This window comes from Strix uralensis, chromosome 4, assembly GCF_047716275.1.
Source record: "Strix uralensis isolate ZFMK-TIS-50842 chromosome 4, bStrUra1, whole genome shotgun sequence".
Classification (NCBI taxonomy): domain Eukaryota; kingdom Metazoa; phylum Chordata; class Aves; order Strigiformes; family Strigidae; genus Strix; species Strix uralensis.
Window position 1 is genome coordinate 89,127,479 of NC_133975.1, and position 22,687 is coordinate 89,150,165.

Here is a 22,687-nt window from a genome sequence, read left to right on the forward strand (position 1 = left end):
AGTATCTTTCAATGAATCACTTCACTCTATTGAAAACTTTATGAAGAAAGTCTCATGGGCTTAAGCGTTTTGTAGAAACCTAAGACTGTATATTTGAAACTGAATAATCTTTTTTTTTTTCCCTTCTGCTAAGTATTGCCACTTAATTCTGACACAGAACGATTATTAAAGCAAATCCATGCCACTGCACCGTCCTCACAGAACCTGTCAGGACCGTGTCTCTGAGATACATCGTTAAACCGGAGAGCAGCACCATTGTTATGGTTCATCTACAGTGGGAAGCACATAGTCTTCCACAGAGCACTGCACCCATGTGCTTGTTTATTGGTAGCAGGCCCAGGCTCTGGGTTGCTGATTATACAGTAAGCACCTGCCCATGGCAGATCTGGCTCAGGACAGACTTCCTGTTACAGCGCCGCGGCTGCCTGAAATGAGATTTATGCAAACTTTTGCCAGTGATGTCACAGTGCACTTGATAGACCCAAGGGCTATCTCCCTTCTACAGACATTTGATAAAATCAGGAACTTCACATACAACTCGGGAAGAAGTTCACCTCAGAACCTATTAGGGCAAACTATGAAAACTTGTTAGGGTCCTTTTCCTATCCTGAGATCCATCACTGCAAAGGGACTTCACAGAGTCCGAGGATCTCACTTTTTCCTTTTTTTCCCTTTTTTTTTTCTTTTTTCCTTTTTTTTTTTTGTTTCATGTGATTTTTTCAAGTCAGTTATTCTGGATGTTTGAAAACTGAATTAAGAAAAATTCACTCAGAAGTTGGCTGAATGTTGCAAGCTTGCAAAATGGAAGGATTTCCCCTCATTCCCCCTGTGAGTATATGGGGTTTATTCCTAATATGGATCATTGTGCTCAGTGGCAAAGGCAAAGTAAACCAGATTTTATTATTTGAGAATATCTCTGTTTTGGTTTGTACTTGTAATGCCAGGAAGTTGGGCTTAGATCAATATATAAAGCTAGTGACAACACTGCAATGAATGGGAAATTAACATTTCCTCCCTAAACTTGTATCTGATTTTGATCTCCATTTGTTTTCACAGATTAAATGTATGGTATTTTTGCACAGTATGCGTATAGCAAGTCAGTAAATTTTTTTTCTTCAGTGCTGGCTTTATGATGTAAGGCCAAGTCTTTCTTCAAGTTGTAATTCTTAATAATCTAGAGTATCAGACATAGTTTATGTATTTAACAATCTACTAATCTGTGAGAGAAGAGTTTCCGAGTGCTGATTTTACGTATTGCAGATTTTAGGACTGCAATTTGCAATGATGGTATTTTAGTTTCTAACTTCAATTTCTCTTGAGCTAATTCTCTTGAATTCACTTGCTATGAAACAGCAATTGGTGAATGAGGGGGAAAACCTGCATCCCCTAATTGGGTCTTTCAATGTTTAAGATACAAATTTTTCTGTATGCTTATGAGGCTGTTTCTATCCTTTCTTTAACTCTGAAGCATTGTTACATTGCTGTAATTTATCGTATGGAGAGTTCGGAAATTAGTATTTATGAAGAACATAATGTCATTAACCTGAACAACAACCATTGTTGTTCAGAAACAAATCTTAATGGGAAATCTCTAAGCAGAATGGGTATAAGAGGCCCTAACTAGATTTTAAATTTGTAAAAGCTGAAGAGTTGTCAGATAAGGTGTTTTCACTTGGCTTTTTATGTGGTAGATGACTTACAGTAATTGTTATATACGTCCAGAAAACAAAAAGAGACAATGCAGATTCAAGAGTCCTTTTAACAAAACTTGTATCAAGTTTTCTTTTTGTCTTGAGCCATCTAATGAAGGCTAAAGACGTGTTTCTTTATCTTCCACCCTGGAAGATGGCCCTTTGAATTCCTTTCATGATTGGTATCCATGTTGACCGAAAATACATATCTTCTTTTCAGAACACCCTTTATTCTAGCAATTCATCATCAGAGTCCCTGAAAAGACTGAGAAGACCCTAAAAATCTTTTTTCTTAAACACACTGAGTTGCCCAGTGGATCTACTGTAAATGCGTCAGGATAGAAATCTGAAAAGAAACTGAGAAAATTTTAAAAGTACACAGAGATTTCTCAATGTGTTACTTGTTGGGCTATAAAAAAAAATGAAAAAGAAACTCAGACCTTGTCCTCAACTACCCCAGAAACCAGCTTCTCCATTTAAAAAAAAAAAAAAAAGTTAAATTTCTGTCCACTCATTCACTCATAGCCAAGTTTTCTGGACTCTTTTATCCAGTATTGAGTTCCAGGGCATACACTGAATAAATGGAATGAAAATCTCACAGAGTCTGGCCCATATTCTAATCTGTGTTGCAATTAATATTCTGGCTGAACTCTGTTCAGCCAACAGGCAGTGAAAATACAATTACATCTTACAGGAGCACTTGACAGGGTAATTTGGTTTTTATTTTTGTGATTAAAATGCCCCCAAATTAATAATTTTGTGTTTTGTACTTTCAAAATTGTTTTAAGTGCACTTTGAGCACTGCCAGTTACAGCCCCACATGGCATCGTTATAAATGTCTGTGCCTCCTGGGACTTTTTCAGAGGGGACACATAAGCCTGTTTCTAGACAGGGGTTTCTGTGAAGCAATACTTCCCTCCTCTGCTCCTCCCATTTCAGTTGAGGGTGGGTCAGTAACTGCCTTCCTTTTGACTACACTAGGAAACTCTTACCCTTCATTTGGAAAACACTGCTCAAATAATTCAGAAGTACTGCATCTTTCTCTGAAGGTTAGGGATTTTGTATGGGAAAGTTCTGCAAACTGACATGTCTTCCAGTGCATGATAGAATCTAGCTGTGCTACAGGGCAAAAAGTTATTAAGCCGAACACCTTTGCCTAAAGAGGGCCCCAGTTATATGTGAATCCCTACGTCTACCTGTAGAAGTCATGGCTTTGAATGGAAGTATATTGGTATGAGAGCAAAAATGCCCTGTGTTCCATGTAACTGCATTGCCAGCATGGTCCAGTGAGGCTGGCCCAATGAGTGATCGTGTCAATATTTTTACTCATCTTTTCTAAAATAGTTATGCTCTAATTTTTTTTCCAAGGAAACACAGTTAATCTTGGCCTTAAAGCTTGTCTCAACAGCACATCATTGGAAACTGTGTGGAGCATTTCTGAATCACATGCCAGTGAATAGTTATGTCAGGATAACAAAAAAAAGATCAGCATTTAGTGAATTTACAATCACCTGGAATCATCTGACAAAGTCTCGGTGAAAACAAAGAGTTTTCAGATTGCTATTCAGTTGAGTCCCCTGTATGTCTCTTAACCAATGCCAACCAAGCTTTCTCCAAGTAGTTTTGTGGTTTTTCCCTTGATTTTCAGGGCAAAGAAGGAGCATGAAGGCAACTCTCCATTTATCGAAGTCTGTGACAGATAGTTTGTTGTTTGTTCACCTCTTGCTTGAGTTTGGAATATGGTTTTAGAAAGCATACTGCACCTCACGGCATGTAGGAAAGGAGATACCAACAGACCACAGCTATGACTTCCTAACAAAGCCTTCTGTCACTCTTTTACATGAAAACAATTAATAGAACAAATGGCCATTGACATCAGTTAAATATTAAATTGTAACATAAGCCATTCTTTGCTTTTTGTCAGGGGAAACAAAACAGTTCAGTGTCATGGAAGTGCTATTAGTAAGTAAGATGATGAAATGGGTGTGTGGGTGGGGAGGTTCCAGAGAAGGACAGGGCAAATGGGTAAAGACTGGTACAAGAGGCAACAGCAGCACATGGTGAAACCTCTTCTAACTAGAGAAAAAGCTTTTAATAAAACTTAAAACCAAAACAAAACAAAACAGAGAGAGATTAAAAACAGGTTATTGGAAATAATTTCTCTGATGAATAGAGGAAAATATCCCACCTTCCCATAGCATAAAGATAATCAGAGAGAATCCACACTGTACTGTCTCCTTTGGCCACCATCTGATTAAGTTCATGATACATAAACTTTTAAATATTTTATATATGTCTTTCCATATTAGTTACTGTACTCTTGAAGATCAGACAGCAAGATGGAAAGTGGTGTCAATTCAAGTCCTTTGTGGGGATGGATTGGTCCAGGTTGCATTAATTAACAAGGACATACACATACATATTTTATCAACTGAGCAGAAAACAAATTCAATTAAGAAAATCTCCACAATCCATAATAAAGAGATTTTAAGTCCCAGACTTTCAAAACAGAGTATGTAAAAAACCAATGATCTATGAAAAAGCAGACTGGTTTTTAGATGTTGAGTATCTGTAACTCACTCTGCATTCAGCCAGATCTGTAAATATTAAGGGAATCACTTTTTAAAGAGTCTATTTAACACATCTTCCTTTAGCTCTGGTTATTGAATACACATCTAAACTTGTAAAACTAGCTTTTGAATGGTAGAAATACTTCAATCTCAGCTCTCAGACTGTGAGACACTATTGCCTGTTACAGTATATTAGACTGAAATGGGGGATTTTGGAAAATCCTAGGGAAGAAGAGACAACAATGAAAGGGCACAACTAGGAAAAGTGAAATGTTCTTTCCCATGCCTAAGATATGTATTGTTTATCTACTTTTGGATGGATGCTTGGCCTTCCTGCCAAGCTATACTTCTGTAAAGATATGAATGACAGAGTTTTTGTTGTAGCAGTGGAAATTTTATATATAGCATATTAAGCCTAAATTGACAGGACACTGATTTCTTTGGAAATTTGTTTACTTTTGGGTAAATATTTATCAGAGCTACAAACTTTGATGCATTTAGATATGAAAATCTTTATCATTTCAGTCAGTTTCTAATATTTTAGTTGACAGGAAACAAAGATTTTCTTTCAAACTATGTAAATTCATATGACTTTTTTAACCTCCATTTCTCCCAACTAGCATGATGTGCATTTTCCATTTGGATGTTGAGGTCTCTCCTTTTACAGAATATGAACGCTTTCCTTTGAGTTATGAAAAATTAAAAATTCTGAATATGAAGGCAAAAACTTCATATATTCTTCAGGTTGACATGTTTTAACAGGAAGCATATATTTATGGAAAGGAAATGGGGGAGTGCGGTGAACTAATTTGCAAAGAGAATGAAAAGTAGAAATTCCATTCAGACCTTTATCCTGAAGAAAGCAAAACACAGTCTTATTACTTTTTCTTGTCAGAGATCAGAGTACACCACAGGTCTAAGGAATGGGATGAGTGAATTCATATAACCAGTCATGGTTAGAGAGAACACAAAGAAAATATGTAGAGGAAAACCAGAAGCAACAAAGAATCCATGTTGTACTGTCTCCTTTGACCACCCCTCTGAAATCTGGAAAATAGGTTACACTTCCCATTACATCTCTGTGTAGATGAAGGACAATTCTATTGGAAACATCTTGTTTTGGAAAGGGAAACTGCACCTACATCCTCTGGAGACCAGAAATAAGAGGAGTCCCGTCACTGGTATCCCTGCTGTGGATACAGTTAAATGATGATTTGCTCCTTTTACTTAGTCTTTCCCTTAGATTGTCTTTATTGTGGGTTATTATCTTCTCAAGATTTCCCCAAAACAATTATCCCCCACCACAGATTATATTGGGAGCTGACAGCCAGGCAATAGATTTGCTCCTGAGGCTTTTGAATTTTCCATGGATCTGATGCCCAGCTAGTGTGTATTCTGGAAGTCATGATGGTTTAGGCAATCTTACTAGTGCTTTTTAATATGGTATGCAGCTGCTACTAAGGATCTACCAAGGTCCAAATTAATTTCTAAAAGTATTTTCTATATTTTTTGTGTTCTAACATTTTAATCCTCTGGGAATAAGTCTCTCTTTTTCTTGATCTCATTTCTACAACGTCATCATAGAAATTACATCCCTAGAAAAGGACAATCTCTAAATCCCCAAATTCCAACAGAATGCACTGAAGAAGTTAACTAGAAGAATTAGAGTAGAGTTAATGAGCAGTGGTAACTCTGATGTAGTTTTCACCAGAAAAAAAATCTTTTCCTTTTGCCAGATGCTTATCTACCACCTCCATCTGGATTTTAATGGCAGCTGCTGCCTTAGGCTTCATGTTCTCAAGTAGTCTAGAGGAGGAAGAAAAAGAGAACCTCGCCTGCATTTCTGGCATGCTGTCACCATAGCCTAAGCTTACAAAATGCTGGTGTTCTGAAAATGAGACAGATCTATGGAGGGAGATGAGGATTTGGGACATATAAATAGGAATATGAACATATAAACATCAAAAATATCTCCATCAAGTTATCATGTTGTTTTAAATATTTGTCCTTTTCTTTAAAGTTAGTTTTGCTGAAGTCATTATCAGAAGGAAAATGTTTCTACTAGTACCTACTAGAGACAATTTCCTTTCAGAACAAAAATCAAGAAGGTATTTGAGTTCTACATCGCTGTTGACACCATAAGAATTTGTTCAGATTGGAAGAAAATATTTTAATGAGCTTAATTGGACAAAAGTTTAGCAAAGCCCTGTGAAGGACATTGCCCTGCTCTAATTCTTCTGGAAACTACTCTGGAAAAAGACAAAACCAAATGTGAAATGAAGCAACAGAATTGTGCACAACTAATAATAAACAGACCACCTTTATTGAATCAACATAAGATGTTAATCAGTGTTAACACTGGACTACTAGGTGTGGGGAGGAACACAAGTGGGAAAGTTTCCATATGTCACTTATTTTAAGAACACAGACAGGACTTTAATTCTACAGCTAAGCATCCAGTAGGTCACAAGTCAATATCTGCTGTGCATTTGGACTTTTAAAGCCTTCTCTGTGCTTACCTAACAGTCCTGTGCAGTTGATTTGAACCAGCAAACATTTACAGTTCATCTTGGACAAAAACCGAGAAAGAGGGTGTTTTTATGCCCTCTGTCAACGTCATTACCCTCCTACAAACTGCCACCATTTAGTGAGACCTCCTAGAAACACTCCGAATACATGCTTAGACAAGACAAGTTTTTGCTTTCTCTTCTGTGCACAGGAGGAATAATAATAATAAATGTCTGCCACTACCAAATAAAAGGTTTCCCTGCCATGCTGGTGTGATAGCATCTTGGCTTGGGCCTGATGTCCAAGACAGCTCTCTAAGTAGTATCCCCAGAAGGTTGCAGGGAGGTTATCAGACTGGGTCTAAGGAGGTGGATTGTGGATTACTCTTTTTTTTTTTTTCAAACCAGTGTTTGGTGTCAAGCATTTTGTTCCTGACGATTCAAAAAGAACTTGAAGCCTCCCCCTTCTATCCCTAGGCAATATAAAATGTGTTGGCATCTCCCCTTCACTAACTGTATGAATAATTTTGAAGGGATTTGTGTAAGCTTACAGTTCTAAAAATTCCTTTTCTCTTTACAGCCCTCTGAAGATATGGTACCCTATGAGTCAGACCTCTACCGACAGCCCCATGACTATTACCAATATCTCAACAGTGATGGAGAGAGTCACGGTGGTAAGTTAAAAAATATCTCCTTGGAACATAAAGTCTTATGGGATACCACAGGAAAGAGATTTAGGACATTCAGGAAAAGAACAAACATATTGCTGTGATCTATAATGTATAGGCACATACTTTCAAATCAGAAACCAACAATATTTTTTTCTGCCTAATGGCAGTGTTCCAACCCAGCAATTGCAACACGGTTTCTCTGAAAGAGAATTTTAGAAAGCACTGAATGATGCAAGGAGCTTCCAGGACATTCAGAGTATTGCCAGGAAAGTGGGATCTCATGATCTCTATCCTTCAGTATCTTCACTGTGTTTTTACTTTCCTCTGCAGATCAGAAGCAATACTGTATTTCCTTTCTTGTGTTCCCATCTCCAATTTCTGTTTGACTTAGGTCCTAGATACTCTATTTGTGCCTTCATTTTAATTATGTTTCTTTGGCACTTGGTCTTTTTCAAAACTCCATATATTTCTCTCTTTCTTTTGATCTCTTTTGCATGCTGCCACACCTAGCTTTAACTTTCACTCTTCCTCCAGTACACCCGAGTACTTCCTCTCCAAATCTATGTAAAACTTCCTTGTAGCTGTTTGACATAAACCTAGCTCAGTATAAAAATACTGTATGATTATTTATTGCCTCAATTTATGTATGTGATTTCAAAGCTTTTGTGTCTTTATATTTTCATGTTGTCTGGGAACTGGACTCTAAATCAATGGAGAAGGGAGAGTCTTGCTTTGTGAATTTTGTCTTCTGTGCAATATAATGGTCCAGCAACACCACCCTGGAAATATCAGAGTCAATATTGACTCAGGAAGGAAAAGCACCGTTCTACTGTATCACTCGTGGCAGTCCCTTCAGATCCTGGAGTTTCCCTAAAAGACTCCCACTGATATAGCAACTAGACCCATCACTGTCTAATTTAAGACATCTAACAACTTCACAGCATAGCACTGTTTTATCTGTCACAACAGAAGCTACCTTAAGGGACAGCAAGTTACAGAATAAGATTGTTCTAAGCATTTAACTGAAAAAGATTTCTACCTAACTTTATTGTCTACATTGCATTCAGGAAACACCTATGATATTCTTAATGCCTGGAGACAAAGAATTAATTCAGTTTTTATAAGTTACCTCATGGCATCTGTCAAGTCACATTACTCAAACCCAGCAAATTCCACATGGAAATTCAGGGTTTTTACATTATAACCTGTACCTGTTTACACACCCATAAAATGAGGATAACAGTTACTATCTCAAAAGGCAATTGTGACAATTAAACAATAAATATAAAAGATGCCATGTAGGAAAAAGCACTGGTAAATAACGTTTCTGTCATTAAATCTAGGCTACCTCAAGCAACAATATCCCTTTATCTTTCATAATGTTAACATCCCATCTGGTTTACTGCTCATTTTTCTGTTGGATGGCTGTTCCTAAGGTACACTGCTCAGATCATTAACACATTTTTACTCATCATAATGAACATAACAAAAACTCTTAAGACACCTGTGTGTGTTACAGCCTACATAGTATCTAAACACCCACTTGGAACAGAAATTTGTCTTTCCCTCAACTTGTGTTGCACTTGTCCTAAAGACCAAAAAAACACTTTGCTTAATGTTTTAACTCCTGCAGTAAATGGTTATGGAAGAGGCAGCTTAATCCCAGCCTGCACATTTCAATCCAATTTTTATTTATGAAAGCACCTGTAACGTAGTTGGTTGTGTCTAAATATCTAATATGCCCTATGCTTTTCTGAACTGCTCACAGTTCAAAAGAGTAATGAACAAGCGAAGAATACAAAGGGGAGTGAAAAACACAAATTAACACCTTTTGCTTCTTTCTTATAAACACTGACAAACCCAACTTTGGCTTTCACTTTGTTAACATGAGAGAAGTAGTGGGTCTTGAGAAGAGCTGTGCAGAAGAGCAGGAAAGGGACATCACAAACTGCTTTTAGAAATGTATATTGAGTGTTCAGAACAATGTGGATAAAAGCACAATGATTGAAAAATGGTGAGGAAAAAGAATAAATAAGGTGCTGCAGTAATAGCAGTGAAGTGAAACAGCCGAAAACATGATTAGACAGGAGAAAAAGAAGAAATAAGTAGGACAGAATTGTGAGAGAGGAATGCAGCTTGGGGTACAGTGAGATCACTGGAAATATATAAAAAATAATTTTGCAGGTCTACTCAATACCACTATGGACCTCAAAGAAAAGTTACCAGATAAAGTAAATAGATACTACAAGACAGAGTAATACTTCTGACTTTGCTGATAAGGGACTGCTAAATAAGTAGAAGGTCTTGCTCAAGTGTCAGACTACCTCTCTCTCACTGCTAGCGAACTAATTTTGTGAAAGGGAGATGGCAATATCTTAAGATGTAGATCTGTGCTACATGCATTATTGTCACGTTTGTAGAACATAATCCTGAAGGCAACCCTTACTCCATGTTTATGTGAGTAGGCAGTAAAGTACACACAATAGTGTGTCACTAATTTAATATGTAGGAGATCTTTGCCAGTAAGTGAACACTAAATTTAACTAGCAAAAACACACCATAAAAATATCCCTATGTTCATCATAACATTCATTGTTTGTGTTTATTTTGTATACTGTAATTTAACTATTTTGTAAATAGTGTAATAAACACAGAGACACAGTCATGCAGGACAGAAGCTACTTCAAGTGATCATGTATTAGTCCATCACCCTACCCCGAGCTTGTACGCTAGCAAGTCTGGAAATGTAATACAGCGTATTTTGTAACACTAATGCAATCTTAGCAATTACAAAATTCCACTGCAGCTTTGTCTCTAAGTTATTACTAAACGTTATTAGTTTAGTAAAAATCACGTTTTGTATGAAGCTTAATGCTGACCCTTGTTCACTTTGTTGCTAGTCTCACGGAAGTTACTAGATTTCGTGATCTGGAATTTTATTTTCATCCCACCTCCTGAAGTAATATGATCATTTAAGAATTTCAGCTTTGTTTTTGTTAGGATTTTAGCCCACATAGAAGTGGAGGAAAGTCCAAACTTGTGAACCTTAGTCTTAAATGCTATATGGAAAATAGAAAGAACTCCAAACTTAATTAAAAAATCCCCTTGCTTCAAAGTTATCCTCATGATTTGTTGGGCCCTGACTCATAGATTTTCAAACATTTGGCATTAGTAAAATCATGAAGTTTGTAAAGTGAGAACTAAGAATATCCTACTGTTGTTATAGACAGACTGCTGCCACTGTCTAGGAGCACAGCATTTCAGTCAACAAAGAGCGATTCTGTAGGGAATCAAGACATTCATTTTCCAGTGTCCTTCAATATTTTTCTCATTTCTTTTATGGTTTTTTTGTGGCTTGTTTTTTCACATGAGCGAAACACAGTGGGAATATCTAAGCTGTGCAATGTGGCACTGCGTAAGAAACCCTCCTAGTTCAAAATGAGTTGGAAAATCTGTACAGCTCAGAGCAGAACCACTCAGAGACACTAGCTGAGAGCTCACAAGCACAGCCATGTCAACACAGTCGTCTCCTTAGACCCGGCAGAGTGCTGTGCTGACAGAGCTGTCACGTTTCCGGTTCAAGAGCTGGCTCATGAGTTTCTACGTGGTCTTGCACTGTGTGATGCAGATTGAGCCTATTACTCCACCTTATAATAAATACCTTCCTTAAGCCTATTTCATATTCTAACAGCTGGTTCTAACACCTATTAAACAGGAGCAAAGCAATTTACATTGGTCAGAAGATGACTCAAAGTTGTTTTTCTCACTTGTAGAGTGAGAATCTGCCTCCATGGTGAATATTAACACAATGCCTTTAGGTCTACTATTGCTTCCCAACAGGCTAACATCCTCTCTGTCATGGGAGGGAGTTCAGAATTCATGATTGTCCTTCCTCTAACCTTTCACTACATACAAGACCAAAACAAACACGATCTCCATGTCTCTGTAAGAGAGAATTTTTTTCACATCCTCTTTCACTTCACATGAAATTTCTCATAATGACTCCACTGTGTAGCTCTAGCTTGGCTTTTGATGACATTTTTCTTTACCCAAAGAATAGACACTTTCCATTTCTAGAATTTTTCTCTCCTTTCTTTTTAGTTCCTTCCACCTTTTCATTTTTGAGAAAAGAACAGAATTGCTATGCGTTACTGATATAACACTAACAAAGAACATAGACGGAAACAGCTGTTGATAGCTCTAATAACTGCAGACATAGATATTTAGAATTTTTTTATATTTTCATGTGCAATAACTTATCCAGGATTGTTAACTGCAGAGGGGCTTCTGGAGACAGAATTTGAATTTCTCTTTTAATGTAACTAAAACAATATTGTTTTTCCTAGGCATCACTGTGAAATTATAGATAATTTAGAAAGAAATAAGGACTTTTCCTCCTGTCACAACTTGAATATTTAGACATAAGTTTGTACTGAAGTAATTTCTGATGGATTTATTTTGCAATGTATTACTATTATGTGGTCACTGTAAGTCCCTAAATGCTGTGCTATTAGTACTATTATAGTATTTTTACAGCAGCACCTAATTCCATAAAACAGGAATTCAGTAACGACTAAGCTAAATATTACATAGTGATTAACATGAATATGCATAAATAGTGTTCCATAGGTTAATTTACTTGGCAAGAAAGAGTTTAAAAGAACAGTTCTGGAGGCAGCAGAAACCTTGTCATAGGCTCCAAAAACCTAAGAGGTATCTTCAAGTATAAAAAAATAACTGCTGATAAAAAAATATTTAAGAAGAATCAAAAGTCAGCCACTCAGAGAATGCACAAATACGCATGACTACGCATGCTGGAAATGTACTGTATTTTCTCTTGACCACCACAGTTACCACTAGTAAGACATTCCACAGCTGAAGACCTGCCTTTGGCAGCCTCAGAGACTTTTGCCTGGGCTTTGTCATCCTCACAGTTAGGCATTGATCACATTTGCTGTAGCAGCTTGTCAAAGAGAAGGGGCCCCTGGGAATATACATTGCCATCTCACAGAGCACCTTCTGCACAAGAAGCAGAGCCAGATCATTCTAAGGAACAAGAGTACAGATTACTCCTGCAATGTATTCTCAACAATTTAGTATGCAGGGCTGCCCTGGGTATATGGGGCCTCAATGGTTGGCTCTACTTAGAGAAATCTGAAGTAATTTAACCCAGAAAAAGCATGAGTTAGCGTGGCTCAGTCTTCCAACTAAACAAAAAAGTTTCAGATTGAAAGTGCCCAAAGCCTCCTACCAGGACACAGCCTTAGGTGACCTGTGGATTCAGACTCTCACACACTGCCATTTCCTGGGTTGGCGCAGATGTGAATGTGAAAGCACCTGTGTACTTTACACCCATAAAAATCACTTTTTTACCAGAGAAAACAAAATTTTTCTCTACAGCTACAACATGAAAAAGCGCTACTGTGCATTGCAATTATAACTTTGGGCTGTAAAATCCATACCTAGCCCACAGAAAGAACTATACAACAAAGCAAAGAAATTACAAAGTAATGTAGCATCTCCCTGGGTGCTTTTATAAGCACCTTTCCATCTCTTGTACATGCAGTGACATGGTTTATCTATGAATCAGAAAAACATGAAGGATAAAAAAGTAAGCACTGGTGTGGTAAATGGTCTGATAGAGCCTCCAAATAAATCTCTACAGGCCTGAGCCATAAAGGCAGCTGAAAGAGCTTACAAATTCTCAGGTACAACTATGATTGGTATAAACATATCACTGAGTTCCTTCTAAAGGATGCCACATTCAAAGTCACTATCCTGGATTTCAAATCTTCAATGAGATTAGACCTAATTGTTTGAAACATAAGTGGGGAAGGATGAGGAGAAAGAAGCTGAGAGAAGGAATGAAACTGGTATTTAAGTAAAAACAGTCATAACACATCAGTATCCAGATAAAGACATACACAGTAACATCATATTACAGAATGAGACAATTGCTCCTCTAAATTTAATACAACTACACTTGGAACAACATGTTCTGTTCTGTCCATTGCATTACTGGAAGGAGGTCAATAGCTGAGAGGCAGCTTGAAGAAGTGCACAAGTATGATTAGGGGGGTGAATATACTGATTTATATCAGAAGACTAAGAGCTAAATACATGCAGCTGGGTTAAGTGATAATTAGGAGTAGATTGTATGATAGCAACCTGAAAACATATGAAGGGTAGGACAGAAATTATTTATATAGTACAAGGGAAGAAAACTCAGAATAGTAAGATATAAATTAGAACTGTTACACTGAATATCATAAAGAAATTCTGTCCATGTATAAAATGATGCATGAAAAGTTAAACTATGGAAGATTAGTTCCTAGCTCAGTCAGAAGAGAGGGCATGGTGTAGACTTCAGTTTTAAAAACCAGAGTGAACACAGATATGTGCATAATTATGCATGCAGCTACTGTATGTAAAAGAGAAATAGAATTTGCAGTGCTTCACAATTCCTCTAGCAGATTTTGAATTTTGAGTCACAAATATGAAATTCTAAAAATTTTGGAGGCTTATATTGAACTAAAAAACTAGAAATCTAAAACTGAGAATTATAACGACTTTAATTTCAAAAGTAAATAAATCAGGAAACAGGATAGTGGTTATCTGAGTACTTTTTTATGGTTTTGAAAAAAAAATCTAAATTACCACAGAAATTTCAAACACGCTAAAGAGATAAAAAAGGTAGAGAAAGAGTAGCATCAGAATTTAGCCTCACTGTAAACAGTGCATGCTAGACTGCCGCAACAGTTTATCCTTTTAATCTCTAATATTGGTACTGAAAAATGTGTGACATATCAACACACAATTACAGGAAATATCTAGGAAAGTGCTGGGCCTTTTCTGCAGCATTCCTGAAATTTTGCTAGCAAAGTAAAATAAAGACTGAAGGTAATTGCAGAATAATCTGTAAATTTTCTCCATCTCCTCATTTGTGTGCCATACGGAAGAGAGTAATGAGAATATGACAATATGCCAATCAAAAAAATTTCTTGCCTCAAGAATGAAAATGTAAGATTGTTATGTCTCTTCTTGAGAAAGGTGCCAGCATTAATGTCTCTTGCATCTTGTGCTAAATTATCATTGAAATCCATCTCTCCATCTAAGAGTATTCACCTAACTAAAGTGATCTGTGTATTACTTTTCAACCACAGGCATTTATGAGATTAGGAAAATAAACTTTACAGGGATCTATAGTCACCAGAGACAGACAGGTCAACAGACAGGGATGGTGTGGAGAGGGCAGAAAGGACAGTGACAGGAGTAGGAACCAATGCAAGACAGGTAAATGCCATGTTTCTTAATCTTGTCATGACAGACAATCTATATTTATTTTCTTTAGATCATTACTGGGAATATCATCCACACCACATGCACAGTGAGTTTGAGACCTTTGGAGACAATCACTTCACAGAACTGCAGAGCGTACAGCCTCCCCAGCTGCAGCAGCTCTACAGGCACATGGAGATTGAACAAATGCACGTCTTGGATTCTGCAATCCCTACCCCACACATCGGACTCAACCATCAGGTATGGTTACCAACCCTTACTCCAAATTTAGGATTACAGTTAAGGGTAAGGAAAATAATGTGTCAGGGAATGGATACTCTTAGGTGAAAGAGATTGCCGAAATGAATTACACAAGTTCTTACTGCACAAGCACTTGATACAAAACTCTTCATTCTCAGGACAAATGTGGTTTAAGCATTCTTTTTAGCTGGATAATGAGGAGACATGTTCCTCAAACTGTGCCTAAAAGGTTAATTGCATTTTGTGGAGGTTTTTGAAATCTCAAAATTTTGTTTGATTTGGAATGAAAATCAACTGGTTTGAAATTCTGCAGAGGAACTGGACCTGAGAAACTATGTATTGTCATAGCAAGGGTATCCACGACTACTGGAAAGTATTCCGAGCCTCAAAGTAGTAGGAAAGTTTTAAATATTTCCAAGCAACCCTGACAATTTTACATGACCTGTACAAGAAATGCTAACAAAGACAAGTCACTGGTAATTTTTCCACAGTGAAACAGGCTGATGACAACCTACTTGTGTTTTTACCTTAAAGTAAATAAGTCACGAGCCAAAACACACTGTCTTGTCTCTGCTCAGATTTTACAGGAAGCCAGCCATTGGCCTGTAAAAAAAATACTCCTTTGTTCAGTAAAGATAGTCACCAAACTGCAAGTGAATTCTCACTAAAGCTGAAATTATAAGGGGTTCCATCGTACTGCAAAGATCCCAAGCAACATGGGTGTGGAGATTGCTTTTAACTCTTGATCCTACAAGAATATGCCCAAAGTCATTACTGGGAGCAACAAGAAAGCTCAGTGATCTTGTCCTAAGGAGTTTCCCAAGGCAGGCAAGCTATGTACAATGTGCTGAATACAAGACAGAGTAGGACTGAGATCAGAGAAAAAAGTGTTTGCCAATTACAGTGCTGCATATAATGGTGCTATTGCTGAAGTTTTGTGAGAGAAACTGCAGGCATGGAGTTGTCATTTTGGGCTGCTTTGTTCAAATCAAACTGAAATGGTGTATAAATACTATATTAATCAATAACAAAGAAGGATAAAATGGAATAAATAAGAACACTGTCAACAGGAAACCGACTGATTGCAAGCCATCAGACTTCTCACCCTACTACTCAGAAAAAAAATCAGGAATAGAATATAAGATGTAGATACAAACAAAGAATTAGGAACAGAAAGTTACAAATATAAAAAATGTTTCATGGAACAGCAGTCTGTGGGAAGCTTCAAGTTGTTTCAGTTGCTCACTGCAACTGCTAATATGTAATAACCAACCGTTACCTCCAACCAAAGGCAAAAAGAATAAAAATTAGCCCCTTTATGGATGTCTTTGAAAGCACCACCAAAAAACAAGAGAGGGTGCTTCTGCTTATCCCGCTGCATTCTACTCAGTTCTCATTTTTCATTTCAGGACAAAAGGCAGAGAATTAATTTTGTTACAACTTTTGATAAAGAGCACTGTGCTCTCTCTGCCCCACCCCATACCAAGCTGCAGAAGATATTAGTAGATAGAGTTTCACCACTACCTTCTACTTCCTTACCAGCTGGGGATCTTTGGCTTTTTACTTTGACCTACAGTAGCTCATGCAAGTGGTACTTGGCATGCTCTGAGGTTCAGACTCTGGTGTGTCCCAGCCACAATCCTAGGTAACACATATTCAAGGCATTTTCAAAGAAAGAGAAGCGGGAAACAAGCTTTAATCCTCTGCTGAATTTGCCAGTTACTAACTGCACCCATGCTTGTCGTGCAATATTAGAGTTACAGTTTGCAAATAAAGGAAGAATATGAAAAGGCATTTCTCTAATTTTCTGTTGATATCACATTATTTAGTGAAATCAAATTTGATTTCAAGCTGTTGGACAAGATTTCTTCAAAAAGTTTTGTTAGCCAACAGGTGGTCTCACAAATAAATTAAGAAAAGAATAGTCATTCGGAAGGGAGAATGACAGAAAAGGTTGGAAAACTGAGCTTTAGAAAGAGGAAAATCACAAATGGATGCCACAGACCCTGAGACAACATCAGAATATGGGAAGTAGCTAGAGTTTCTTAAGCTTTCTCTCTCCAGAACTGTATTAGTAACCTGGCTCTTTCAGACACACTAGCAGGTCCTCTGTGACTCTGTGTAACATAACTGTGTGTCACTCTATGTATTGACCTGCGCCTCTATGTATTGATCTGCGCTGAGTTTCAGGCACAAAGGAAGTGTAAGCAAAAATACAGCAGATCGGGAAAGTGGGGACAGTGTGGGGGAAGCTTACTCAACTCCCTAGGTTGGCCTCTGCAACTCCCTTTGCTTGTCAGACACTGCTCCCCCTCCCTCCTCCACAGCACTATCCCACTGCCCCCTCCATGTCCAGAGGAGCGGTTTCCATACTCCCACACCATTCCCCAATGCACTCCAGGTTTCCACAACCTTTTTCTCTGCAGAGGCAGCAATTTCTCTTCCCCTCCCCTGTAAGACATTGTCCCACCTTCTCATTTCCCTTCCCCCATGGCAGAGTCTCTCCCTTCCTTCCTACCCCTGAGGCTGCAGCTTTCTTAACTGTAAAAAGCTAAAGGTGACTGTGGTGAGGGCTGAAGTTTCGCTCTTGGGGATCTGACAGGAAGCTTACACACACTCTTACCCAATCCTGGCTTTCCTGTCAGATCGGCTCCAGCCAATCTGCCAACTCATTAACCGCCAGCTGCTGCACCCCAAAACCAGCCCTTTGCACATTCCTTATTGGGACATTTTAAACTGGTGCAAAACTCATCTGAAAAGCACCACTTGGCAAAGCCCAACATGGGGCGGGTGGCGTAACTCATGAAGTGAACACCCACTCCCCACTTCTGTGCCTAAGGTCCCCTGGGAAGGGAACCAGGCTCAAGATGTCCTTTCTCAGTAGAGGGAAGGAAGAGTAGTTCATAGAATCACAATGATTTGGGTTGGAAGGGACCTTAAAGACCATCTAGTTCCACCCCCCTGCCATGGGCAGGGACACCTTCCACTAGACCAGGTTGCTCAAGGCCCTGTCCAACCTGGCCTTGAACCCTTCCAGGGAGGGGGCAGCCACAGCTTCTCTGGGCAACCTGTGCCAGTGTCTCACCACCCTCACAGGGAAGAATTTCTTCCTTATATCTAATCTAAATCTGCCCTCTGTCAGTTTAAAATCATTATGTTACCCTTCAATCCTATCCCTACACCCCCTGATCAAGAGTTTCTCCCCATCTTTCCTGTAGCCCCTTTAAGCACTGGAAGGCCGCTAGAAGGTCTCCCCGGAGCCTTCTCTTCTCCAGCTGAACACCCCCAACTCTCTCAGCCTGTCCTCACAGGGGAGGTGCTCCAGCCCCCTGAGCATCTTCATGGCCTCCTCTGGACCCGCTCAAGCAGGTCCATGTCCTTCTTATGTTGGGGCCCCCAAAGCTGGACACAGCACTGCAGGGGGGGGTGTCTCATGAGAGTGGAGTAGAGGGGGAGAATCCCCTCCCTCGACCTGCTGCCCACACTGCTCTGGATGCAGCCCAGGACACGGTTGGCTTTCTGGGCTGGAAGTGGACATTGCTGGCTCATAGTCAGTTTTTCATCCACTAAGTTCATCCATCCAGTTCAAAAGGAGCTCACCTTCCAGGACTATTGATCTGGCCCATTTCATGAAAACCACATTGTATATGCTGTGGGGTTTGCAGGATGTTGGTCAGTTCTTTTTAATGTAGGAATTGGGTTCTTACTCCCTGCCCCTCAGACTGATCTATTTTTCATCCTTAGATGAACAGCTGCAATAAGTCATGGCAACTGGTCATGATCCCTACTAAACCAGACTGCAGCTGAGCATTTACAGAGCTGAGGTATATTCCACACAGCTCCTGACAAGACCTCTATATAAGGGCACAAGAATTTAGCACAAAAACTGTCTTTCTATCTTTGCAGATGAGAAATCCCCATTAATGGGGAATTTTCAGATAGCCACTTAGGAAAAGAGAATGTTAGCCAATATTATGTGTCCTTTATGTTAGCGCTAAGGCTATTCCCCTCCTCACAGGGGAAATTCAGGACAGGAAGCTGACGGACCCATGCAACCCTGTCTCCAGAGTTGGATGCAGTCCTATAGGGATTCAGTGCTGTCAGAAGCTACTATGCCTGAGAAAGGAAGAGGACAGCAGAGCCAAAGCCAGTCAAAGCAGCCATGCTAGGGCAGAAATCTTCAGTTATTTCAAATTTAAAAGAGTAATTCTAGAAGGTCTGTGTTAGAAAAAAAAGTTGTTCTCAAAAGCAGTTTTACACTGGGGATAGGCAACAGATCAGAAACTCATTAGGAAGAATGCTATCTTTGGGAAGGTATGGGGGAAGAGGGACAATATCACTTGCATAGGATATAATATATGGGAAAGTTCTGACCTTCACAACCTTGTACCTGCTTCCCTCTTGTAAAGATGCATCTTTGCATATGTGCAAGTGTTGACTGTTAGCTGGAAGTGTTTCTTAATTGCATAGTATTTATTATAAATATCAACAGCTAAGTCACTCAGTATTACCCTAAACAATCTCATATACTTCTTACCTTCTTCCCACTTTTCTCTGTAACTCTCTCCGTGACATTTCCTTTTTTTATCTCAATGCCCCACCCTCTATTGCTACCTCCTCCCTCTACTACTTTTTTCTCCTGAAGGTGTCCTATTTGCCCCGGATGTGCCTACAGTACTCATCTCCACCGCAGCCCAGTTCTGATGAGGAAGACATGGAAAGGCAGAGCCCTCCATTGGAGGTGTCAGATGGGGAGACTGATGGTGTGGAGCCTGGGCCTGGAATTATACATGGAGAAACAGGTCAGTGAAGACAGAGGGACTCAGTCAAGCTGTTACGTTACCATGATGACAGTGAATAAAACTGCAGAACTGCTGTGCGTATTTCATCCCATTGCCAAAGATTCACTTTCCCTGACTCCTTGCACCCTCCTGTCCTCTGAATCTTTTATGACCATAACAGTGTCTGTATCTGAAATCTCAGTTCTTCACGTACTCCCGCTTCCTCCTTCTGCCTTGCCTATTCAGCTTCCTGAATGGAAATGGTTTTTGCCATTTCTACTCCAATTTCCATCAACAGGTGGGAAAACCAAGGCAAGAAGGTCAAGGAACTGATTTTTAAAAAGATTTAGCTCTGTTTGCTCAGTACCTGAAAGTCAGGTTCTGTATAACCTGCCCAAATTAGCTTCAGATTAGTTTCAAATTAGCAATGCTTTTCAGATAGCTTCAAATTAGCAAATTAATTTCAAAACATTTCAAATTAATTTCAAAATTTTTTATTCTTGTTTTTTCTTCTTGGTACATCAATCCACATTATGTCCTCACAGTGTAACACTATCTATTGTTATAAATGTTGCAAACTGAAGAAGTTATGTGACTGACAAGCTAGCTGAAACAGTTATATGAATTATATACATTCTGCTGTTTCACCAGGAACTACACACTAATAGTAATGCTCCACTGCCTTTCTTCTATGACTCACACAGGCAGCAAGAAAAAGATACGTCTGTATCAGTTCCTTCTGGACCTTCTTCGCAGTGGAGACATGAAGGACAGCATCTGGTGGGTGGACAAGGAAAAAGGTACTTTCCAGTTCTCCTCCAAACACAAAGAAGCACTGGCGAATCGCTGGGGCATCCAGAAAGGCAATCGCAAGAAAATGACCTACCAGAAGATGGCACGGGCTTTGAGAAACTACGGCAAGACAGGGGAGGTCAAGAAAGTCAAGAAGAAGCTGACCTACCAGTTTAGTGGAGAGGTGATGGGAAGGGGGGTCACTGATAGGAAGCATTATCCTCACTGAGGCCATGGGACCCTAAGCAAGAAAAATATTAAGACCTCCTGGCTGGATACCAGCAGAGGAGATGGACGCATCTTTCTCTTTGCTTCCTGTGCCCCCTTCTCTGCCTTTAAACGTCCTTTACCATCAGATGTTTCTGGTACGAATTCCCTTCTTCAGCATCTGAGAATCCTAAACGTGACAGAATTCTTTGCTTCCATCCTACAAGTTGGACAGAGTTGGGAAATTTAAACAATGTACAAATATATTATTGTCAGGAAAGATTTTTTTTGATTGTATTGTAACTAAAGAATACAGCTGATGAAGTTTGCCTTCAAAGGTGGTGCTGTGTCAGTCACAGTGACACTGCATTAGCTTACAGCTTTCAAACTAGCATTAATACAGGCTCTGCCGCAGCTCTCAAAGCTAGAGAGAAGTTTGCAGATCTGGGAATGATACTCGTTCTTTTAAATAGTAATAACATGTACATATTTAATAAAATTTGATATAATGAAGTTCTGGTGTTTGCATAATAAATGATCACTTCACAAACAAATCTCATGCGCATTCAGTTATGCAGATAGAGCTCATGTGTGGTACCTGAACAAAAAAAACCACAGGGTTATAGGGCCTTATCCATCTGTCACTGCTTTTTAATTTTCTTAGAAACATCATCAATGCTGTCAAACTAAGTAACAAAGATAATACATGAGCTACATTACTGTGAAAGAAACTACATTAGTGAAGTCAATTTTGAAATACATATGTATCTGTCATTATTTTTTCCTGTGCGAATGAAGCCCTGCCAGTTGAATAATTTCTATTCACTTATACCAAGAATGGCATTTATAGCTCTATCCGGTTTAGAACATAACAATTAACCATATTCTTCTGTGGTTTTGCTCATTTTCCTGCTTCTGTTCTTTCCTCTTGCTTGCTTACCTCCACAGTGATATCCTGATTTCAGCTTATGAACCTTTCTGGGAAATAAGTTGTATTTAATCATGTCTTTGCAGAATTTTAGTACAAAAGATTTTCAAGCTTTCAACTGTGGATTTTAGTCCCTACTGTAAAACAGTAGTAATTAACAACTGCATTGTATAGATTACACTCAAAATGCAAAATAAAAGATAATTCAACACCTGAGATACCATGGTAAAGTTACCCAGTATATCTAAACACAGAAAAGAAAATCAAAGTCAATGAACACTAAGAAAATTAGCGTTTTATTTTTCAACATTACTTAACATATCTCAACGGTGTTCAAGCACTCAGAAATCAGGAAATATCATCACAACTCTTCCAAAATAAATGAGGTGAAATAAGATAGGTCTAGAATGAAGAGAAGGGTTCTGTTTAACAATATTAGAATGTAGTAGAACATGTCAAATATGACAATTTGGAAGTCGTAACTAAGTAACATAACTAACTTGAAGCTTTTCAAACTTGCTCCTCACTGAAACCAGACATAGTTGAAAGTGATGAGCTTCTTATAGACTTGAGTTTTCAAAATTATATCTAAACATAGTCAGTTTTATCTACACTAACAATCTCACTGTGGAAATGAAAAGTCTGGTGATATCACTGGGCTACAGTGCCTCCCTGGAGTCAAACAGAAAGAAGCTCCTGCTTAGAAAAAAAAAAATCACAGTGTAATACTTCCCAATTCTTCCTCCCAGTTCATGAACGTGATAAACACATCAATCAATGCCAGAAATTAACTGAGAGTTAAAAGCGAGTGAGGGCTTCAGAACTTTCTCTATCCAAGACAAGAATAATAAATAGAAATTATCTTTCAGTCTTATAAAAAATCTTGCAACCCAGGTTTTAGTTACTGTTCTTTGAGGATTATGCATATTCTTCTAGTCAAATCATTTTTATTCAATTAGGGTTAGGATATGTCAAAACTATAAAACAATTTAAGAAGAGAT

General features: G+C 38.6%; 1 protein-coding gene across 1 annotated transcript; it reads left to right on the top strand.

Annotated features, from left to right (window-relative positions):
* The first annotated feature begins 508 nt into the window (after positions 1-508).
* SPI1 (Spi-1 proto-oncogene) lies at positions 509-21,271 on the top strand. Its single transcript, XM_074867654.1, has 5 exons — positions 509-828; positions 7,349-7,442; positions 14,791-14,978; positions 19,624-19,780; positions 20,464-21,271. The coding sequence occupies exons 1-5, from the start codon at positions 784-786 to the stop codon at positions 20,778-20,780; spliced, it is 801 nt and encodes a 266-aa protein (XP_074723755.1). The 5' UTR covers positions 509-783; the 3' UTR covers positions 20,781-21,271.
* The last annotated feature ends 1,416 nt before the right edge of the window (positions 21,272-22,687 follow it).

What these genes read in the sequence shown, in the direction of transcription:
- SPI1 (XM_074867654.1), top strand. Translation starts at nt 784, where the DNA reads ATGTTGCAAGCTTGCAAAATGGAAGGATTTCCCCTCATTCCCCCT. An exon ending in GATTTCCCCTCATTCCCCCT is followed by an intron (nt 829 to 7,348) that starts GTGAGTATATGG and finishes TTCTCTTTACAG; the next exon opens with CCCTCTGAAGATATGGTACC. An exon ending in ACATCGGACTCAACCATCAG is followed by an intron (nt 14,979 to 19,623) that starts GTATGGTTACCA and finishes TTTCTCCTGAAG; the next exon opens with GTGTCCTATTTGCCCCGGAT.